General features: G+C 43.5%; 2 protein-coding genes across 2 annotated transcripts in view; both read right to left on the reverse strand.

The window, feature by feature from the left end:
• VIT (vitrin) overlaps positions 1-21,500 on the reverse strand; it is an 87,071-nt gene that overhangs the window by 3,332 nt on the left and 62,239 nt on the right. Inside the window, exons 14-17 of the mRNA XM_050950298.1 lie at positions 13,812-13,874; positions 9,720-9,867; positions 8,561-8,664; positions 7,583-7,809 (exon numbers count right to left, since the gene is read on the reverse strand). Of these exons, the coding sequence (XP_050806255.1) occupies positions 7,583-7,809; positions 8,561-8,664; positions 9,720-9,867; positions 13,812-13,874 (542 nt within the window). The remainder of the gene's footprint in view (positions 1-7,582; positions 7,810-8,560; positions 8,665-9,719; positions 9,868-13,811; positions 13,875-21,500) is intronic.
• Positions 1,927-2,271, reverse strand: LOC127049499 (DNA-directed RNA polymerases I, II, and III subunit RPABC4-like). The gene has a single exon (XM_050950338.1). It carries the CDS (start codon positions 2,256-2,258, stop codon positions 2,082-2,084), a length of 177 nt encoding a protein of 58 aa, XP_050806295.1. The 5' UTR covers positions 2,259-2,271; the 3' UTR covers positions 1,927-2,081.

The raw sequence follows: 21,500 nt of genomic DNA on the forward strand, positions 1-21,500 counted from the left end.
TTTTTCATAGGTCATGTTTTCTAGACCTTTAATCATTTTTGTTGCTCTTCTCTGGACTTTCTCCAATTTGTCCACATCTTTCCTGAAATGTGATGTCCAGAACTGGACACAGTACTCCAGGTGAGGCCTAATCAGTGCAGAGTGGAATAATTACTTCTTGTGTCTTGCTTACAACACTCCTGCTAATACATCCCAGAATGATGTTTGTTTTGCCAGCTTTGCCTTCCTGCTTGGGCCCCCTGCTCTCTATCTTCCGTGCCAGCTCTGGCAGGGTCACAGAGCCTCATTGTAGTTTTGCCCTTTTAAAAAATAAACGAAAACAAGACTATAAGCCAATCAAATACAGCCTAGAGACAGTCCAGCTAATGCCATTAAGGGCTTTCAAGCTCATAGGAAATGTATTTCATGGCAGAGTGACAATGGAAAGGGCACAAAATCATCTTGCAGGGTAGCTCAGAGAACAAGTTGCTTTCTGAAAATACTTTCTAACTTCCACCCTGCATCCTGAGCCCTGGCTGATCTGGCATATCACACCTCATGTCACAACTTCATGCCAATTGGCCCTGCAGTACTTTTTAAAATGACATGAGTATTGGCTGCCTATCCAAAATGGTTTAAGGCTAGACCATCCATAGTGTAGATTGCAGGGATTCACTCTTCCAAGAGTAACCAGAAGTTTCATCTATTTGTAACAAAGCAATGGAGACGACATACTTCAAACAAGTTTACTGAGCAGACATTACTTACACCAATTAGCTGAATAATTAGTATGTGCCCCTGTGTTATGATTTCTCATTTAGACGTTTGTGGCTTTTATTTTGTTCTGTTGAAGAAATCTCACAAAAGCAGGTTGAGCTCCAGGTGTGTTTGGTATATGTAGCATTTTTAGGGTGCACTAAGTATCTTAAAAGGTATCAGTCTCTGTGGTATCCAGGTGCAATGACTTTTATAAGAACCAAATAGCATCACAGGAATGGGGTGATGTTTCTCTGTGGATGTGTGGGCTTTCCTGGCAGAGCTAGGTAGATACAGTCCGGGAGACTTAATATTCCAGCTGTTGGCAGGAAGGGAGTAGACTTTAAACGAAACTATTATTTCTGTCTCTCTCAGGAATCTCTATGGCTCTTATTACTGTACTGTGTGTAAGCACTCCACAGTCTCATGTATTTATCTAGCTTCACAATGCACCTGTGAGGTAGACAAGTAGTAGTATTCCTATGTGACCAACGGGGATTAAGGCACAAAATTATGTGTTGCATGCATCCTGAACAGAAGTACCTAACTCTGCCTAACTCTGAGAGGACACACCCCTCTCAGTGATATCTCCCTATTGGCTAGTTTAGGCAGCTCCCTGCATAGCTTGCTGGCTGTTGTGGATTCCATTCTGAGAGATCTCTCTCCTCCATTCAATGTATAAGGAGCGTCAGCACCTAAATCAGGAATTGTGGATGCCATTCTTAGTCTGGTGATTTTCTAGGTGCCTAAAGCTAGGCATTGTGATGCAGGGCATTGTAATGCTTAAGTCCATTTGTGGATCCAGGCCAGAGAGACTAAGGCCTTGGCTACACTGGCACTTTACAGCGCTGCAACTTTCGTGCTCAGGGGTGTGAAAAAACACCCCCCTGAGCGCTGCAAGATACAGCGCTGTAAAGCCTCAGTGTAATCACTGCCGCAGTGCTGGGAGCTGCGCTGCAAGCTACACCTGTAGAGGATGTGGAGTACATGCAGCGCTGGGAGAGCTCTCTCTCAGCGCTGGTGCTCCGACCACACTCACCGCGGCAGCGCTTTGAAATTTCAAGTGTAGCCATACCCTGAGGGTATTCTACACTGGCAGAGTTACAGTGCTGCTCAGAGAGCGCTGAAGGGAAACAGCTGTTGTGAGTTCACACTGTCAGCTGCCTGTGCAATAGCATGTATTTTTTGTTTTTTTATATTAAAAACTTTATTTAACTACTTGAATAATTTACAACAGATATCAGAATGAAAAAATATATATTTCTCCACAACAGATGTGTATACAAACCAAACTTATCAGTATACTAAAATGAACCAGGCCAAAACAGCTACATCTTGAATTCATATTACCGGGCATCAAAGATAACCAATCTTTTTGTTCTGTTCTTGTACATTATTCTGTACCCACATTCTTGACACCTGATAGGATCTCTTGCTTTTATTTCATTTTCGGTGTCACATTCTCCACAAATGTAAATCATTGGCTGTTGCTTTGGAGGCTGAACATCCTTTTGAGAATCCATATTCTGTCCGGAGCAGGCTCCGCTCTGCTCCTCTCGGGTCACACTTGTGGCACTTGCAGCGGTATTCGGAGCAGTGCACTCTGAGTAGCTAACCTACAGAGCATCTCTTCCTCTTCTGCTGCTAAGAGTTGTGGAAGGTAGAGGGGGTCGCAGGGCATCCTGGGTCCTGTCCCAATGCCCCATGATGCTTTGCTTCGCATCCCAGCAATCCCTGTGCTTCCGTCTGCATTTGGCACCATCTTTCAGTGGTTTGTGTACTGTACGCTCTGCCTCTTCGGTCTTCAGGAATGGATCCCGCACTATTGACCAATATGCTGCTTGCTCTGACTAATGCACCATGAGTGACAGTGGAGTTATTCCTTAAACTACAAAGGCAAGAGGAGTGCAGCACTGATCTTGCCATGCATATTAGCTATGACATGAGATGGCCTGTGGCATTCACGGAGGCGCTGACCACAGTCGAATGCCACTTTTGGGCTTGGGAAACAAGCACTGAATGGTGAGATCGCATTATCATGCATGTCTAGGAGTGGCTGCAGAACTTTTGGATGAGGAAAGTCATATTCATGGGACCGTGTAATGAGCTCGCCCCAGCCCTGCGGCGCAAGGACACGAGAATGAGAGCCGCCCTGCCATTGGAGATGCGCGTGGTGATTGCACTGTGGAAGCTGGCTACTCCAGACTGCTACCGATTGGTCGCTAACCAGTTTGGAGTGGAAAAGTCGACTGTTGGACTCATGTTGACAGAAGTGTGCAGGGCCGTTAATCGCATCCTGCTCCAAAAGACACTGATTCTGGGCAACATATGTGACATTGTGGATGACTTTGCACAAATAGGATTCCTTAACTGTGGAGGGGCGATAGATGGCATCCATATTCCAGTTCTGGCACCAAACCACCTAGCCACTGAGTACACTAATCAGAAGAGGTATTACTCTATGGTCCTCCAGGCACTTGTGGATCACCATGGGCATTTCACGGACATTAACATAGGCTGGTCCGGAAAGGTGCATGATGCACACATCTTTCTGAACACTGGCCTGTTGAGGCTGCAAGCAGGGACTTCTTTCTCAGACTAGAAGATCGTGGTAGGAGAAGTTGAAATGCCCATTTTGATCCTGGGATACCCCTCCTTATGAAGCCATACATGGGGAACCTTGATAGTAGTAAGGAGCGGTTCAACAACAGGCTGAGCAAGTGCAGAATGACTGATGAATGTACTTTTGGCTGTTTAAAGACCCACTGGTGCTGCCTATATGGGAGGTTTGACCTGACCAATGACAATATTCCTATGCTTAAAGCCCTGTGCTGTACACTCCATAATATTTGTGAAGGGAAGGGTGAAAGCTTCACTCTGGGATGGACTACTTAGGCTCAGCACCTGGAGGCTGAATTTGAACAGCCAGAGACTAGGGCTATTAGAGGGGTGCAGGGCGGGGCCATAAGGATCAGGGATGCCTGGAGGCAGCAATTTTGAAGGTGAAAGCCACTAATATTTGTTGCTATGCTCAGCAACATAATACATGTAATGTTAGGAGATGATTGTGATTGGTGGAGATGATGCACTATGAAGGTCTAAGAAAATTGCCTGTTGCTCTGTAGGGCTCTGTTTGCTTTCAATTAATGGAATAAAGATTGCTTTCAAACCAAAACAATTCTTTTATTAAAAAAACAACTGGAGAGGGGAGAGAAACAAAAAACGCATATGCAGGGGGATGGGAGAAGGGAGGGTCTCAGGAGGAGGTTGGGTCCTGGAACAGTTAAAGATTTGTGTATCTCCAGGTATCGTATCCAGCCTTCTCCTTTGGAGTACAGTGCAGCAGGTGCTGTACTTCAGCAGGGCTGAACTGCAGAGGGATGGGTGTTGAGTGCAGTGGGTACTGGGAGTCAGCAGAGCTGGACTGTGATGGGGCAGGAGTGGAATGCAGCAGGTACAGACTGGAGCCAGGAGGTTATAAGTGTGTGTTTGGTGGTGGTGTCTGAGGGGCATATGGGAAAGAGTTTTGTGACAGTGGCTGCAGGGGAGGGCAGGTGTGGATCTGATCAGTTTGGAGTGCTTTTAGTGCCTGGAGCGTGTCCACTTGGCGCTCCATAACCTTTAAGAGCCATTCCATGGCTTTGTTCTGGTGCACTGCATTCTCCTTTCAGTCCCTCTTCTCGCTGTCCCACCATTCCTTCAATTCTTGTTTTTTGACCTCTCCCCAGTAATGGCAGAGTAGCGTGGGAAAGTTACCCTTAATGGGGCAAGAAACAAAGCAGCTCTGCCAAAGAACCTGTGGCAGTGAATTGCCCAGTATCTCCATGAGAGTTTCCTGGAGATCTGAGGCAGATTCCTGTGAAGTGAGGGAGTCAATCAACACCCTGTTCCACTGCTCAGCCTAGGCACGTGGTGGTACGTGCATCATACAGACACAAGCCTGCAACCGTCCCCTGCCCCCCTAACAACTCACTTTAGCGATTCCCAAAATCAAAGCCATTTACCAGGGTCGTCCTCTCTTGTTTACGCTTCACCAAGATCTGACAGCTGTGATTAACTAGCCTTCTCTGGGGCAGAAAAGGGCTGCATGCATCTCTGACCTCTGAGTCATCCTCTGCCTCTAGGTTTGCCTCCCCCTCCACATCCTTGTCCAAGATTTCCTCCTCATGGCTTGGTCCACTTTTGACTGGCACGCGAGCCACCGAAGTAGTCACAGTGGAGGTGGGGTCACAACCAAGTATCATATCCAGGTCTTTGTAGAACTGGGAGCTTGTGGGCACAGCACCGGAACGGCGGTTTACCTCCTGCGCCATGTGATAGGCGTTCTGCAGCACCTGCACTGCAGTGTGTCCCAGTCATGTCCCCTTTCTGTCATGCCACATGAAATCTGTCCATAGGTATCATAATTCCTATGGCTGGAGCGCAGCTGGGACTGGACAGCCTCCTCTCCCCAAATGCTGATGAGGTCCAGCAGCTCAGAATTGCTCCAAAAGGGGGATTTGCCTGGTGAATGGAGCAGGCATGGCCACCTGGAAAGATGCACTGAGACCACTGCATATCACCAAGCAAACAGGAAGGGGACTTTCAAAATTCCAAAGGAATTTACAGGGTAGGGATGATGATTGGTCACCTGAGAGCAGGGCAGTAGAGTTCAAAGTGATGACTAGAAAGGCGAGAACAGGCATTGTGGGACACCTCCCAGAGGCCAGTTGCAGCGCTGTAATTGACCAGGGTGTCTACAGTGGCACTGCAGCGCCGTACCCCCCGTGCAGAAAGCTGTATGCCTGGGGTGGATTTTTTTACAGTGCTGCAACTGTGCAGTTTCTGTGTACCAAGTGGCTTGGCAGTGTGTACACCTCAGTGTGTACACAGGAGTTACTGTGCAGAAACTTGCCAGTGTAGACAAGGTCATAGTGACTTTTCCAAGGTTGCACAGGAAGTCTGTGAGGGAACAGGGAGATGAAATGAGCTCTTCCAAGCCCCAGGCCTAGCATCCTAGGCACTAAAAATTTGAGTTATAGTTATTACTTCATATGGCAAGGGTGCTGAAGGTAGCATTTAAGAAAAAATGTCTTCATAACATCTACAAAAGGGTTGAAGAATGGCTGTTATTTATATCCATTGGCTGCTATATTCAATAACATTTAAAATTTAGAAATATGTATTTTCATAATACCAAGTGTTTAGTTTGCCACAGGGACTCATTAACAACTGTTGATGAAACCTATATTTTAAAATAAAGCCATTTTTAGTTAGAACTTCAAAATTTCCAGACTTTTTTTCAGAATATTCTGGTTTCCCTTTCCATAACTCCAGAATGCTCTGACAGATTTACACCATGCATAGCAAACATAAAACACCTCCAAAATTGGCTGCTCACTTGCATGCCACACCATGGTTCAGTCCAAAGCAGTTTGAAACTGGTAAGATGTTCACACCTTGTCTTAACTTCCCCCAGTTACAGATTTATAATGGAAACATTGGAAATTTAAGTAGTAGAGGGGTCAAAAGTGTTGCTTTCTGATGAGTAGTCTAGGAGCAGGGCTTAGACGGACTTATTGATGCTAGAAGTCTTTTTACTAAGCTACTGAGCTGTTTCTAGCCTATGTAGTGGATGGTCAGCGGATCAAAAATTGTGGGTGTCACCTAATTTATTAATATCATTTAAAATAATTTTGTGTGTTCAGCGACACCTCAAAATCACATTTTTAAGTTGTCTGTTTTTACTGACTTTGTGCTATTGTGCCTTCTCTTGGATGTGGAAACGGGAGTTGTTTATGACCTTAGTACTAGCATGGGGCTCAAGGGCCTCTCAAACTTTGTTGAATGGGAGAATCACAGTGTTGATACAAATAAAAACTTCCGAGTCAGTTACGCTAGTGAAAACTCAGAGTACCTCCATTAGCTTCAGTGGAATTACTCCAGATTTACACCTGCATTTTGTAACTGGAAACAGAATGTGGCTTTTAACGTCATAACACATACAAATCCTAACAACAGTAACATTAAAGACATTATTTCATTAAAAAAGGCAAAAGCCATGCTTTAATATATACAACACTAGTTTCTACTGTAGTTGTTCAAGATAATAAAAATCATATGAGAATTCTAGTGGGGAAGGATGTTATTAGGAATGCTGTGATTTCAAGGGAAGGTATTTTTTGCAGTCTATTTATTTGTGTAGTCTGGTATTTTTGTAGTGCAGGGATATAGACAGGAGCTTTATACAGCCTTAATCCAAGCCTTAAAAATGGTATTTGTTTCTAGCTCAGATCATTCATGGAATATAGAAAAACAGGGATTAGAAATGGAAAAGATCTATCCACATTTGCCGGCCAGCACAGAATTGTGGCTCACAGCCTGTTTTCTAACACTTTGTCAAGTCTAGCTTTACAAGTCCCAAATGCTGTGGTTTTCACCACATCCCCTGGGAGACTATTTCATAGCTGAATAGATCTCACTGTAAGGAAGTTCCCCCCTCTCTTAATTAGCCAGTAAAAATGTTACTGGTTCTTCATTCCAGCCGTTCTTTTCTAGTGTAGGCAGAATGTAATATAGCCAGCCTCAGACAAACATAATTATGAACCCATGACTAGACCATTGCTGCCCATTGCTGTTCAACATTCAAATGTTAGATTTTATGGCAATTCTTACAGAGAAACCATAACCATAAGAAAGAAAGAAAAAAAAAAAAAGGGAGTGGAGGAAGAGAGCAACCTCATCCAAGATGGGCTCAAATCAAACCATCAGATCCAAACACCCTGAAAACCTTAGTAACATTCAGGCCTAGCTCCAGGCTTTGCACTGTGAACCCAGATCTAGTTTCATGTACCCTATTCCCCAGTACCTTGTCCACAAAGTTGGGTTCAATAACATTCTGTTTTTCGTTTTCATCAGCTCCTTCAATGGTGACAAAGAAAATGTTGATTCCAGATTCTCTTGCCAGTCTGGAGGCCTCCTCTACCTTATCGGTGGGCCATCCATCCACCAGCACTATGGCCACATTGGGTGCTCCACCTCGGTTTCCATTGGAATCCAAAAAGAAGTTTTTGTTAACAAATGAAAGTGCCTTCCCTGTAAGAGAAGTGAATGGGAGGATGTTATATCCTATTGACAGTAACCAGTCTCTTTAGACACAGCAACACTGAACTCTGAGATTCACTGACCTAGAGGTCAAATTCCAGGCCTAGAGCACAGGGAAAGGGGTGCATTAGCAAAGATAGAGTGGAGGCAACTTGACATGGCTACACAAACAGGAATGGGAGCCACCTGCAATGGTCCAAGTTTATGCCCTACCCTGGTTCTAACAGAGGTGCGAACTTCACCCTTTCTCTGCTCCTCTTTATTAGCGCTGATGAGCAAAGAGAGCACCAGGCTCAGATGTGCCAGGGGAGCTGCTGATGAGGTTGAAGGAGAAGAGCGACACCCCACAACTCTCAACTTTCCTGAAAACCAAACCAAGGCAGGAGCAGTGGAAACTAGACGTTAAAAAAATTAATTAGAAAAAAAATCTTGTACATGAGATGGGATCAAAATCTCACTGACTAATGCATGTAAGTTATCATTAAAAGGTCTTTGCTAGCTCCTTTCTCCCCAGATCAGTGCAATGGAGGGGGCAGAGAAGTTCTAATACCCTTGTTAGTCTGATGGTGATATACGCAACAGAGGATGCCCGAGACATGTTCTTGAGCATGAGGTCATCATCTGCCAAGCCTGGTTCCATGGTGCTGCAATGAGCTTATTTGCCCATGAGAATTAGGATCCCACATCCCATGGTCTTTCTCGGGTTAAGGAATTGCAGATATGCTACCCCCATTCCACATACCAACATTAGAACGTCCTCCTTTCTGTGGAATTTTCTCAATGGCATTTTTCACATCCCTGGAGTTTGCATGAGTTTTGAGGTTAAATTCTGTAGAAGGGTCATCGCTAACATTTAAATAAGAAAAAATAAAAGTAGCTATCAGTTTTTGTTTTCCATGTAGCATGGTTCCATTTATAATTGCTTTAGTAATGCTGCATGGGGAAGGAAGAGGAAGACTCGTCACGTAAGGCAGTTCACTACATAGTAACAGAGGAGACCCTTAAAAGGTCGTCTCTAGTGTTTCCTATATAAACATGTTGGTATACCTGTAAAACACAAATGATAAAGTAACAGGCATTAGTGAAGACATGCCAATGGAATCTTAAATGTTTTTTTGGCAGTGGACATCTCTGAACTCGTTTAGTAGAGCAGTGGTTTTCAACCTGTGGTCCACAGACCCTGGCGGGGAGGGCGGTCCACAGACTAGGTCTAAGATTTCCAAATAGGTCTGCACCTCCATTCAAAAGTTTTTAGGGGTCAGCAAATGGGAAAAAAGGTTGAAAACCACTATAGTAGAGGCAACTAGCTTGCCTGTGGTAATGGTGTAACAGAGTTATATGAATTACAGGGCTTCTTTCATTTGAAAGCTATTTTTAGGTAACTTTACAACATATATTAAAAAAAAAAGCTCGGTGTGTATTTTTGTTTCACCTTTTAGTATTGTGCTGCTATTGGTATGTAAATTGAACTTCAAAGTCTATTTTGTACTAGTCTCATTAGTTTACAAGGTTACTTCCTGCTTAAGAAACCCCCCTCATTTATTTCAGTGATTTTTATCACTTTGTTATTAGTTAGCAGGAAAAGAATAAAAACATTTAGGGCTAGAAAGGACCATTATGATCATCTAGTCTGACCTCCAGCATCTTGTTTACTTCTGTCTATGTTCAATCTTTGAAGATAACCAAGTAGATTTTTCCCATAGACATTTTTATTCAGTCTCCTAATACTCCAAATATGTTATTCCCCAAGTTTCCAAAGTTGAATTTTAGATAGTTTCTCTTATTTAAAATAGATGTGGTGTAAAATAATAAGTGATCACTCCAAAATGAGTTGGGAACAGTGCAGTAGTGACCCTGGACAGACTGAGATAGAGCCAGATGTTACCGGGAGACACACTTACCCATACTGAACAATGCCCATGAGAGGACCAGCTACGCCAACATCAAGAGCTTGAGCCACATCACTGAGGAATTGTTTTTGGATCTGAAAACGGCGTTTACCGATGCTCCAGCTCCCATCAATCAAGAAGGATAAATCAACTTTGCAATCTGAGACAGGAAATAATAATGAGACACTAAAGATCTGTGAAGGATATTTTTGTTGTTTGTTAGATTTGATTTTCCTCTGACAGGAAATCAAGGCATGAACGTTATAGCTGACAACCTATCTCACTATGTGAACGCAGCAGAAAATTCTCATTCCTATTCATTTTCAGAGGATCATTGTCATCCAGTCTGACCTCTTCTATAACATGGGCCAGAGAATTTCACTCAGTCATGACTGTATTGGATCCAATAACTATAACAGACGTGATATGCAACCTTGATCCTTAATCCTACACACCAGATACAGGGAAATCCAGTCAATCTGTTAAAGCCCTGAGTCTGAAATTCCTGTTCCATGGAAGAAAATGGCAAAACTCCTATTTATTTCAATAGAACTAGGATTTCACCTGGAGTATTTAGGCTTTGCAGGTGAAGTACAGGGTGGCTGAGAAGGTGCAATCTATATCCCCCCAGTAAGTGAGGTGCTGTAGATTACTGTCCCTGGCTGCTAGTCCACGAGTAGGAATAGCCACTGCAGGGCTTCTGTGCCTGTTGCATTATGGTGGGGCCACTGAATCCAAATTACTGGAGGTCTCTCACCTCCACAGCCTGCTGCATTGTGAACAGGTAACACCACTGAACAAATTGTGATTTTCTCAGTGTAGCTACTTGAGCGGGGGAGGCCTTTCTTCAAGTGGCTACTGAAATCAAATCCTAGTAATGCTGCTTGCTATAGCACTAGAGAAGTGGCTCTCAACCTTTCCAGACGACTGGACCCATTTCAGGAGTCTGATTTGTCTTGTGTATCCCAAGTTTCACTTCCCTTAAAAACTACTTGCTTACAAAATCAGACATAAAAATACAAAAGTGTCCCAGCTCGCTAATACTGAAAAATCACTTACTTCCTCATTTTTGCCATATAATTATAAAATAAATCAATCGGAATATAAATATTGTACTTACATATCAGTGTATAGTATATGGAGCAGTATAAACAAGTCACTGCATGAAATTTTAGTTTGTACTGACTTTGCTCGTACTTTTTCTGTAGCCTATCGTAAAACTAGGCAAATACCTAGATGAGGTGCTGTACCCCTGGAAGACCTCTATGTACCCAGAGGGGTACATGTACCCCTGGTTGAAAACCACTGCACTAGAGGCTTTTATATGAGAATTGTTCAGTGATTACTTTGGCTGGTATGTAATTAATTCCGAGACTGATAATCTCATGTGGTGTCTTCAGATTTAGTGTAGATGCTTTTAAAACTGAACTATAGACTCTTACATGAATATATGCAAGCCAACATACCTTACTGTACAGGATCACTCTAGAAAAGCCAAGCTTATCCCTAAACAAACTCTCCCCTCTAATTGCACAGAAGTGCTTGATCCATAATAATCTGCAAACGGTCTCTTTGGTCATTAACAGCCTGATCTTGCTTCTATTCCAGTCAATGGCAAAACACTCATTGATTTGAATGGAACCAAAATTTGATTTAACTAGAGTGCTAATTAAGGTTTTTTTGCCTCAATGTAAACCTCATAATTCCTCTTTGATGTTACTTCCTACCAATCAGACTGACCAAGACTGGTGTATTTTAATTATCAAATAACCAAAAGGCTACAAAGCACTGATTGTTCCTACCTGATTATGCAGCAGACTTTCCATCTAATTGCTTTCAGTTTTCCCCTTAGGGAAAACTTTTCTAAATTTCAAAAATGCTGAATTATGGAAGAATGATAGGGAAACTCCGTTCATTCATAGGGAACCATGGGGCACAGCTGGAGTTTCCAGTAATGCTGCCTTAATAAAGGGCCATGTTTTCCCAAATTCCTGCTCCTAAAGCTAGGTCTACACTGGGGAAGGGGGAGTGTCGACCCAAGATACACAACTTCAGCTACGCGAATAGTGAGGACAGCGGCGAGTCAACTGCTGCTGCTCCCCCATCAACTCCACTTCTGCCTCTAGCCACAGTGGCGTTCCGCAGTTGACGGCACAGTGATCGGGGATCGATTTTTATCGTGTCTACACTAGACGCGATAAATCGATCCCAGATAGATTGATCACTATCTGCCAATCCGGCGGATAGTGTAGACATACCTTTAATGTGAAATTCTCCCCTGTAATGTGACTGTGTAAAATGGTGCTCTCTTACCTATCAGGGCCCTGACTGTGCAAAGACTTATGCACATGCTTAATTTGCTTTTGCATGCAAACCGTGAGAAGTCCCGTTGTCATCTATAAGACTATTCACAGCATGAAAATTAAGCACATGTACATCTTTGCAAGATGGGGAGCCCAAATCTGCTCCCTATAGATTCAAATACTTCCAAGGTTAGATTTGAATTTGGTTTCTCTCTACTATGGAGATGAGCATGGGAAAGGAACCGGAGTGGGCTAGAACTGTCGGACAGCATTAGAGTTCATGGGATAAGAATTCTGATACCTGCTATTTCATTTTACTTTGCTATTGTCTATAATTAAACTGTGATACTTTTAATCTCTGTTCAGCCGCTTATTCCTCACAGCCCAGGCAACACACTAACCTAAATAATTTTGTAGTGAGCCTACCTAATTACTGTGACAGGATAAAATATATCTACCAGTATTAAATGGTATTAAAATTAATACCTAATTAAATGGTATTAAAATTAATTCAGTATTAGACTATTAGGGATTATGGGGCCATTCAGTTAAATATTTAATTTATTTAATATCCCTTTTAAATGCTGTTCATAGTGATGTACAAATTTCCATTTGCTGCAGAATTTGGTACTGACCGTACACAGCTGATTTGCCACAACCCTCAGTACTGTGAGGTGAGAGCTGGGGCATTTGATAGCTTAGAGAAGGGCTTCCGTCAGTGGTGGAATGGAGAATCTCTTCTCCCTACTCAACGTTTGCTTTCTTTTTCTCTCACTCCTCACTTTTAGGCCTGATCCGAAGTCAGTGGGAAAATCTCTCATTCACTTCAATGGGCTATGAGTCATGCCCGTTGTGAGAAGAGGGCCTTCCCACCCCTTTCTAACAGGGGGTGAAGGTTTCTAGATGCTCTTTCTCTACTACCTCCCAGCCGTACCTAGTAGGTCTCTCTCCCTTTGCTGCTGTGACTGCTGAGCCCATTTTCTGAGTGATTCCCTCCTCCCTCCATTAGATCTGCTGCCAAGCCAGTAAAGCCCCAATTCCAAGAGCCAGGCCTGCTCAGTAAGTTATCCCGGATGAAGGGAGCGCTCCTGTTATCAGTGCCCAGTTGCCTAGGTCTTATCCCAGGCAGAGCAAATACAGGGCATTAGTTAGTAGGCTTCCTCCTGACAGGATCCAAATTCTGTGTCTGATGGCACGTTGCGAAGCCATGGCCCTGGGATTGTAGAATTCACATGGTCCTCTGTATAACACTTTAAATGGCAAACATCTCACTCATGCTTCCCAGCTCAGGTAGACAGATGCAGGCTAGCTCTTCTTAAGTGAGCATGCTAAAAACTGCGGCGTAGCCAGAGGTAGCCGCCCAAGTGTGTACAATGGGGGTCCAGGAGGGTTTGTACTCAGGTGGCTAGTCCAAGGTGCTACCTGTGCTACTCTCAGCGACGCGGCTATTTTAGCATGCTAGCTCAAGCAGAGCTTACACGTGTCTGTCTATGCACACTGGGAAGCTGACAATGTAGATGTACCCTTTGCTTTGAGTAAGCTAAGAGTCTGTTGCTATTTTTTTCCTTATGGTAGAAACAATTATTATTTAGAGAAGATGAGAGACACGGCAAATGGCTAAACAGAAACTTTTAAGGATGTCTAGGTTATTCTATTGTAAAGGAATATATGTTCCAAAAATGTGTTTTCCCCCAATAGCTAATATTTAGTTCCTTTCTTGACTATAGTCTCAAAAGTACGATTCACATAACAGCAGGAGATTATTACGACTTAATGATATTATTAATTCTGATTTACGTACTTGGATTTCCCTGGGAAACTGGTTCCAAAGGTTTCAGATTCAAGTCTTCCTTTGAACTGAAGCCTGGAGAAATTAAAAAAAAATTTTAGTCACTAAATGCACAAGAAACTGTTCTGAGTCTGACCTCACTGATCAGAAGAAGGTAATGAGTGAACAGATGCATCTTGTTCCACATACGAATAAGGAGGCAGGTCTGAAAGAGATTTGTGCCACCTTTTGTTATTTTGGTCAGGTGACATGTAAAACAATGCATCTCTGGGACACAGGGACTTGTTGCTTGTCTCCACTCCTGTTACTGATTAGAAAAGGAAAGGATTGGGATCAAGTTATTGTCCTTCGCATTGGCCTTACACTAGGTCTTAGTTCTTTTGCTTAATGGAGATGTCCATCTACTCATCTTGAAATCTTCTAATCAGAGAAGAACTATTAAATCAGGGTGCTGGCTATATTCCATGTCTAAAACTGATGGAGAAAAGACTAAAAAGTCAGTAACACATGGCTATTTCCAATGTTTTTTACACATTTACTCTAAGGCTAAATCTGCTCCTAAAATCTAACAAAATATACATAGCAAAAAGACTGGAGAAAGAGTTATTGTTTTGTATCCTATCCTGGTACCTCCAGACAGTTCAGAGCAGTGGCTCATCTAAAAGGTTTACTATCCAGCAGCCTAATCTAGTGGTGCAGATTTTTCTGAGCACAGTTCTATTTTGTGGTGTTTGCTAGAGGTATTAAATTTGGCTTTTCTGATAGTAACAACCTCAGTGAAATGAATTAAACAGGTGATCTGTTCATGACACAAACACTTCTGGAATCTCTCTCAGAAGGTGGTTCTTACTATAGCTCTCAAATTTGTTGCTAAGATTAATTCAAATCTGCATATTTCACTTTCTTCCCTTTGCTGAAAACCCCAGCAATCAAAGGGTGGGTTACTATATGGACTGCATGTTAGAAGGGAAGGGAAATAATGTGAGAAATTGAGAGTTGATTCTCTACTGCCTTGCACCTTCATTTACCCCTAGTTAAAATGTATATTAAGTAGGAGCACTATTCTGACTTACTAGCAGCTTACACGTCCTTTGCACTGGTGTAAATGACTACACAAGGTTTCAAGGCAGCAGAGAGTCAGGCCACTCATGTCCTGTTTCCCTATATGGAGATAGGAGCAAAGACAATGAGCATCCTACCACATTAAGGATGCTAAGGATAACCTAGGCATGGCCCAATATTTAAATAAATACTTTGCCTCAGTCTTTAATAAGGCTAATGAGGAATTTAGGGATAATGGAAGGATGACAAATAGGAATGAGGATATGGAGGTAGATATTACCACATGTGAGGTAGAAGCCAAACCTGAACAGCTTAATGGGACAAAATTGGAGGGCCCAGATAATCTTCATCCAAGAATATTAAAGTAATTGGCACATGAAATTGCAAGCCCATTAGCAAGAATTTTTAATGAATCGGTAAACTCAGAGGTTGTTCCGTATGACTGGAGAATTGCTAACATAGTTCCTATCTTTAAGAAAGGGAAAAAAAGTGATCCGAGTAACTATAGGCCTGTTCGTTTGACATCTGTAGTATGTAAGGTCTTGGAAAAAATTTTGAAGGAGAAAGTAGTTAAGGACATTGAGGTCAATGGTAATTGGGACAAATTACAACATGGTTTTACAAAAGGTAGATTGTGCCAAACCAACCTGATCTCCTTCTTTGAGAAGGTGACAGATTATTTAGACAAAGGAAATGCAGTAGATCTAATTTACCTAGATTTCAGTAAGGCATTTGACACGGTTCCACATGCGGAATTATTAGTCAAATTGGAAAAGATGGGGATCAATATGAAAATTGAAAGGTGGATAAGGAACTGGTTAAAGGGGAGACTACAACGGGTTGTACTGAAGGGTGAACTGTCAGGCTGGAAGGAGGTTACTAATGGAGTTCCTCAAGGATCAGTTTTGGGACCAATCTTATTTAACCTTTTTATTACTGACCTTGGCACAAAAAGCGGGAATGTGCTAATAAAGTTTGCGGATGACACAAAACTGAGAGGTAATGCTAACACAGAGAAGGACGGGGATATCATACAGGAAGATCTGGATGACCTTGTAAACTGGAGTAATAGTAATAGGATGAAATTTAATAGTGAAAAGTGCAAGATCATGCACTTAGGGATTAATAATAAGAATTTTAGTTATAAATTGGGGACACATCAGTTGGAAGCAACAGAAGAGGAGAAGGACCTTGGAGTATTGGTTGATCACAGGATGACTATCAGCCGCTGATGTGATATGGCCGTTAAAAAAGCTAATGCAGTTTTAGGATGCATCAGGTGAGATATTTCCAGCAAAGATAAGAAGGTGTCAGTACCGTTATATAAGGCACTGGTGAGACCTCATCTGGAATACTGTGTGCAGTTCTGGTCTCCCATGTTTAAGAAGGATGAATTCAAACTGGAACAGGTTCAGAGATGGGCTACTAGGATGATCTAAGGAATGGAAAACCTGCCTTATGAAAGGAGACTCAAAGAGCTTGGCTTGTTTAGCCTAAACAAAAGAAGATTGAGGGGGGATATGCTTGCTCTTTATAAATATATCAGAGGGATTAATATTAGAGAGGGAGAGGAATTATTTAATCTTAGTACCAATGTAGACACAAGAACAAATGGATATAAACTGGACACTAGGAAGTTTAGACTTGAAATTAGACGAAGGTTTCTAACTATTAGAGGAGTGAAGTTCTGGAACAGCCTTCCAAGGGGAGTAGTGGGGGCAAAAGACATATCTGGCTTTAAGTTGACATATCTTGATAAGTTTATGGAAGGGATGGTATGATGGGATAGCTTAATTTTGGCAATTGATCTTTGATTATTAGCAGGTAAGTATGCCCAGTGGTCTGTGAAGGGATGTTGGATGGGATGGGATCTGAGTTACTGCAGAGAATTTTTTCCTGAGTGCTGGCTGGTGAGTCTTGCCCACATGCTCAGGGTTTAGCTGATCGCCATATTTGGAGTTGGGAAGGAATTTCCCTCCGCGGCAGATTGGCAGAGGCCCTGAAGGTTTTTCGCCTTCCTCTGCAGTGTGGGGCATGGGTCACTTGCTGGTGGATTCTCTGCAGCTTGAGGTCTTCAAACCACAATTTCAAGACTTCAGTAACTCAGACATAGGTTAGGGGTTTGTTATAGAAGTGGATGGGTAGGATTCTGTGGCCTGCTTTGTGCAGGAGGTCAGACTAGATGATCATATTGGTCCCTTCTGACCCTAAAGTTTATGAGTCTATTATATCTAGGTAAGTGAAGCAAGTCATTAAGGAGATGTGCAGGTTTTTTCTAAGAGAGTTAGGTTCTTCTGCTGGGGGAAGAGAGAAAACAAAGTAAGGTCTGATCCAAACCCCACTGAAATCAATGGAAAGATTCCCAGGGCCAAAATGTGGAATCGGAAAAGGAGCAGCCTGAATGTGTTTCTGTCCCTTCATAAGACAAACTAAAGTAGATATGGCCTGGAGAGGTAGTATTGGATCACAGAGTATTATAGGAGCAGCATAAGGATGATTGAAAGAGTTCAACCTGACTTCAGTTCCTGATTTTAATGTCTGGCCATTTTTTCCTAAGTTAAAGCAACTCACTTCTGCCTAAGTGTAAGAAGCTATTTCTTCTCACATGAATAGGACAAGACAGGGGAAGATAAGCCAGGGCAATACTGCAAATAAAGGGAAAAACCTACCTATGCAGGAGGATAATTCTGTTTTGTTTCCTTATGAGACAGTGAACCGGTTATTATACTTGTCTATCACTGAGACAAGTCGTAGGAGAACCACCCCCAAGTCTTCATCAGCAGGCAAACGGAGAAAATACTGCAGACTTCAAAAGGAAACCAGCAAGATGGTAGCATTAAAAGTATGAATTTAATTACAGACAAAAGTTTAGAAATTATGAAGTGCTTCAGGGTTACTCTTTCCTGTAAAGCTGCCAGCCACCCACAAATTAACTCATGTCAGTGTGAACGTACGTAAAGAGAGCAGATAACCAAGAATATCAGAGGAAGCTACCTCTGAGCTCTGAAGGGAACTGGCAGAGCTTTGACTTCCTGGAGCATCTAAGGTGAACCCTGCAGATACCAATGATCAGATTGTCAAATAAGATAGACCCAAGCCAAGAGGAAGAGGAGAAGCCAACAGCACTCCATAGCTACAGATCAATTCCTGGTCCCATTGTATTCTGATAACTAATCTTCACAAAGTACTAGCTCTTCATACACTCCAATCACTTGCACCCACATAAACATAGGCAGGAACCATCCTGTCATTCTGTTCTGCACACAGTGCCTAGCACAATGAGGTCCTGACCCCCTGGCTAGGATCTCTCCATGCTATCATGTTACAAATAATTATTGTTAAATGAAATAATAATCATTATTAGTCTTAGCTGGGGAAATGTGTCTCAGTTTTAAATCCAACTCTCAGTTAAGAAGGCAGCTTCCAGCATATGAACTTCAATTACCAGACTGCTGCTGGATCCACATACGAACAAGATGAGGGAGGGAAAGGCACAAAGCTCAATTCCTCTTCCCTTATGATCCTGTGGAGGGGCCAGCCCTAGCATAGTGGGAAGCAGAGCCATTTCCCCCTGACAGAGCCAGCCGTTGTGCTAGCCTCCCCAAATGCGGCTGGATGCAGGGCGTGGCTCTGCATAGTGGAGTGGAACAAACACACAGAGGAGCACACGCAGCATTCATTTGATCTGAAGGGTGGCTGCTGTAATGTATGTTCTTTGAGAGCTGTATAAGAGGTTGTGACTGAGTTAGTTGTAAGGCTGGTGCAAGGATGTTTCGTGCCCTAGGCGAAACTTCCACTTTGCGCCCTCCCCCATCCCCGAGCCCCACCCCTGAGGCACCCCCCTCCTTACTTGCTGCAGGAGGCTCTCCCTGTGCTCCCTGCCCCAGCTCCCTCCACCTAAATGCTGGCGGCGACCAGGGGGGCGGAAGATCCGGCCGCCGTGGTCGCTGCCGAAGAAAATGCCGCCCCCAAAATTCTAGTGCCTTAGGTGACCGCCTAGGTCAACTAAATGGTTGCACCGGCCCTGGTTATTTGGATTCCTCCCTAGGCCTTTTCTACACCATTAGAGCAAAAAGTACCAACACAGGCACAGAGGGCAGGAGTCTGGGAGCTAGCTAAACTCCCAGCACAGGTTAGGACAGCTCTCAGGTGCTATCTTCACTTGCACCCTTGTTGCAATGGTCCCACTACAGGCACACAGGGTGCCTTACACACTTTTTTTGGGTGAGGGAGGAGGAAGTTCTCCTACAGCTGCAGCTCTACCTCCCCACCTTCTGACAGGACCAATTCTCAGACAAAAATCCTTCCTGAAACCTATATCATCCACCCCTAGCCTGTCTTTGCACCAGAAAGGCCTCACCAAAGTCGTCTTGACCTAGAAGAGCCAGGCCTTTGCCTTGTGAAACAAGGAGGGCCGTGCCTAGCTTTTTGTTCTTGTGCTGTACTGTGACTGGCACTGTCCCTTTCAGCTGGGGCTTCTCTCCAGTGTGAGCTGTTAATATTGTCTCTGACCAGCCCTCCCATGCCAGACTTTAGAATCCATGAACTAGAGGACAGCAAACGGAGAGGAAAATGCTTTTGTTGCCTCAGGGAAACACTCAATACACAGTAGACCAAGATAACTTAATAACAGGAACATAGTCATTAACATAAAACCCATAGTGTGGCCTGCTTCCTGCTTTAGCTCATTCTGACTAACCACAGCTACAGCAAGAGCACCACCACACCAAAGAGGGAGAAATACTGGCAGGCCTCAGAAAGGTCAGGTTCTAAAAGAAACCGATGTCAAAGCAGCATACTCCACTAGAGCCATTTCTAGTCTGTATAGGAATTCCCTGTAGTTGCCTGGTCCTCTTGCAGGGAGCCCTGGCTGCTGCATTTCTGAGCTGATTTTGCATGCTTGCATGCACTTGTGCCATTTTTAAAGAGGCAGGAACTGAGAGGGCCAGTGCAATGTTACAGAAGAACAAAACGGAGCCCTGTGTTGTGCTGCAAGTTTTACAATGTTTTTCCCACCTGTGCTGCTCATAAACTTCTTTATTAAAAAGAGAAATTTCCCATATAAAGCTGCAACTGACAACAAACGCTCTTCCACTTGCTCCTTTTGTTTCTTCCTGGTAAACAGTACTGACGAAGTGGGTATTCACCCACGAAAGCTCATGCTCCAATACGTCTGTTAGTCTATAAGGTGCCACAGGATGCTTTGTTGCTTTTTACAGATCCAGACTAACACGGCTACCCCTCTAGTACTGAATATGTATCCCCTAACCATTAGCTCACTACTCTCATGACACGCTGCGGGCTCTGTAGCCATAACCATCTTTGCACAAGAATTTTAAAATAAAATCGACCAAACCCATTCGCAGACTGTTGTTCCTGTTTCTTTGTTGTCCCTCTGCCCAGTGGTAGCAGGGCCTTGAAGGTCACTCTCTCAGTGACAGAGAGTCTGTGTAACTTGTTTTATTGACACCAGGGATGGCACAGGGATAATCAAACAGCAATAGGCAAGCCCTTCTTTCAGTAATCTTGGCTCAACACTAATGCCACATTCCTAGGGAACAAATAAGCCTCAAGAATTGACTCCAGTCAGAGACCAAGGCAAAGAGCAAACTCTGCTGCTGCTGGCACAGGCTTGCTCTATCCAGAATGTTGCATTGTATAACCAACAACAACACAGCATGTCTGCCAACACTGAACATTTGCTCTCACACTAACAAAAAAAAACTACTGGAAGACCACATTTAACAGCACAACCTGGTGATGCTGCCATAACAATCACTAATAGATATCAGTCCAAAATATCTAATAGGGAAGGATCTCCATACTTACAGCACGAGGCCCAAAACCTACTCACTGGTCTAAGGGGGACTATGGGACAAAAAGTCTGATGGGAACAAAGAAACTGCTTCCAAAGAGAAGTACCCACTTTCCTCCAGGTAAGGTTGCCAGTTTTGGTTGGACGTATTCCCGGAACTTTGATCATATGACATAATTATTAATAAAAGATTAATCTCTAACTCCTGGAGCCTCCAGGACAATCCTGGAGGGCTGGCAACTCTATTTACAGGAAATACCAAAGGGTGCAAGAAACGTGATCCTCCTCTAGATAAAGGATCAGTTGAGAGCTCCTAGTGGCATCGCTTCTTACTACTTTCCCCCTTGACCAGCCTGATCTTGAGTCACCTGTGGGAAAGAGAGGAGTAGGTGTCAGGGAAATGATGCCGAGGTAAGGAAAAGGTATGGAGCAATACATCCATTCCCTGGGAAAGGAATCAGCCATTCAAGCAGGGACTAGTGGTGGCTGACTGGTAGCATATCTGATCCTCAGCCTCAAGCAGTGACATGTTCCCTGTACCTTTGGGTACATCTGTGTGTGTCTGCATCTTTCTTTGGAATTGGCCCTCAGGCCTAGTCTATGCCATGTGCCTCTGGTTTTCCATCAGTATGCTCCCTACCAGTGGTAGGGTCTGTTTTTGATCCTGGTCCCATAAGCATACAAGGCTTGGTTCCCAGTCTACAGTCAGATTCTCTTAGGGAACTGGCTCAGCAGTAGGGTCAAGAGGCAGAAGTTCACTGCTGCAGTGTCCCAGCCTGGAGTAATGTCGGTCAGATCTGCCTGGCTCTGCCCTACCTATAATT

Source organism: Gopherus flavomarginatus, chromosome 4 (assembly GCF_025201925.1).
Source record: "Gopherus flavomarginatus isolate rGopFla2 chromosome 4, rGopFla2.mat.asm, whole genome shotgun sequence".
NCBI lineage: Eukaryota > Metazoa > Chordata > Testudines > Testudinidae > Gopherus > Gopherus flavomarginatus.

What these genes read in the sequence shown, in the direction of transcription:
- LOC127049499 (XM_050950338.1), bottom strand. Translation starts at nt 2,258, where the DNA reads ATGGATTCTCAAAAGGATGTTCAGCCTCCAAAGCAACAGCCAATGATT.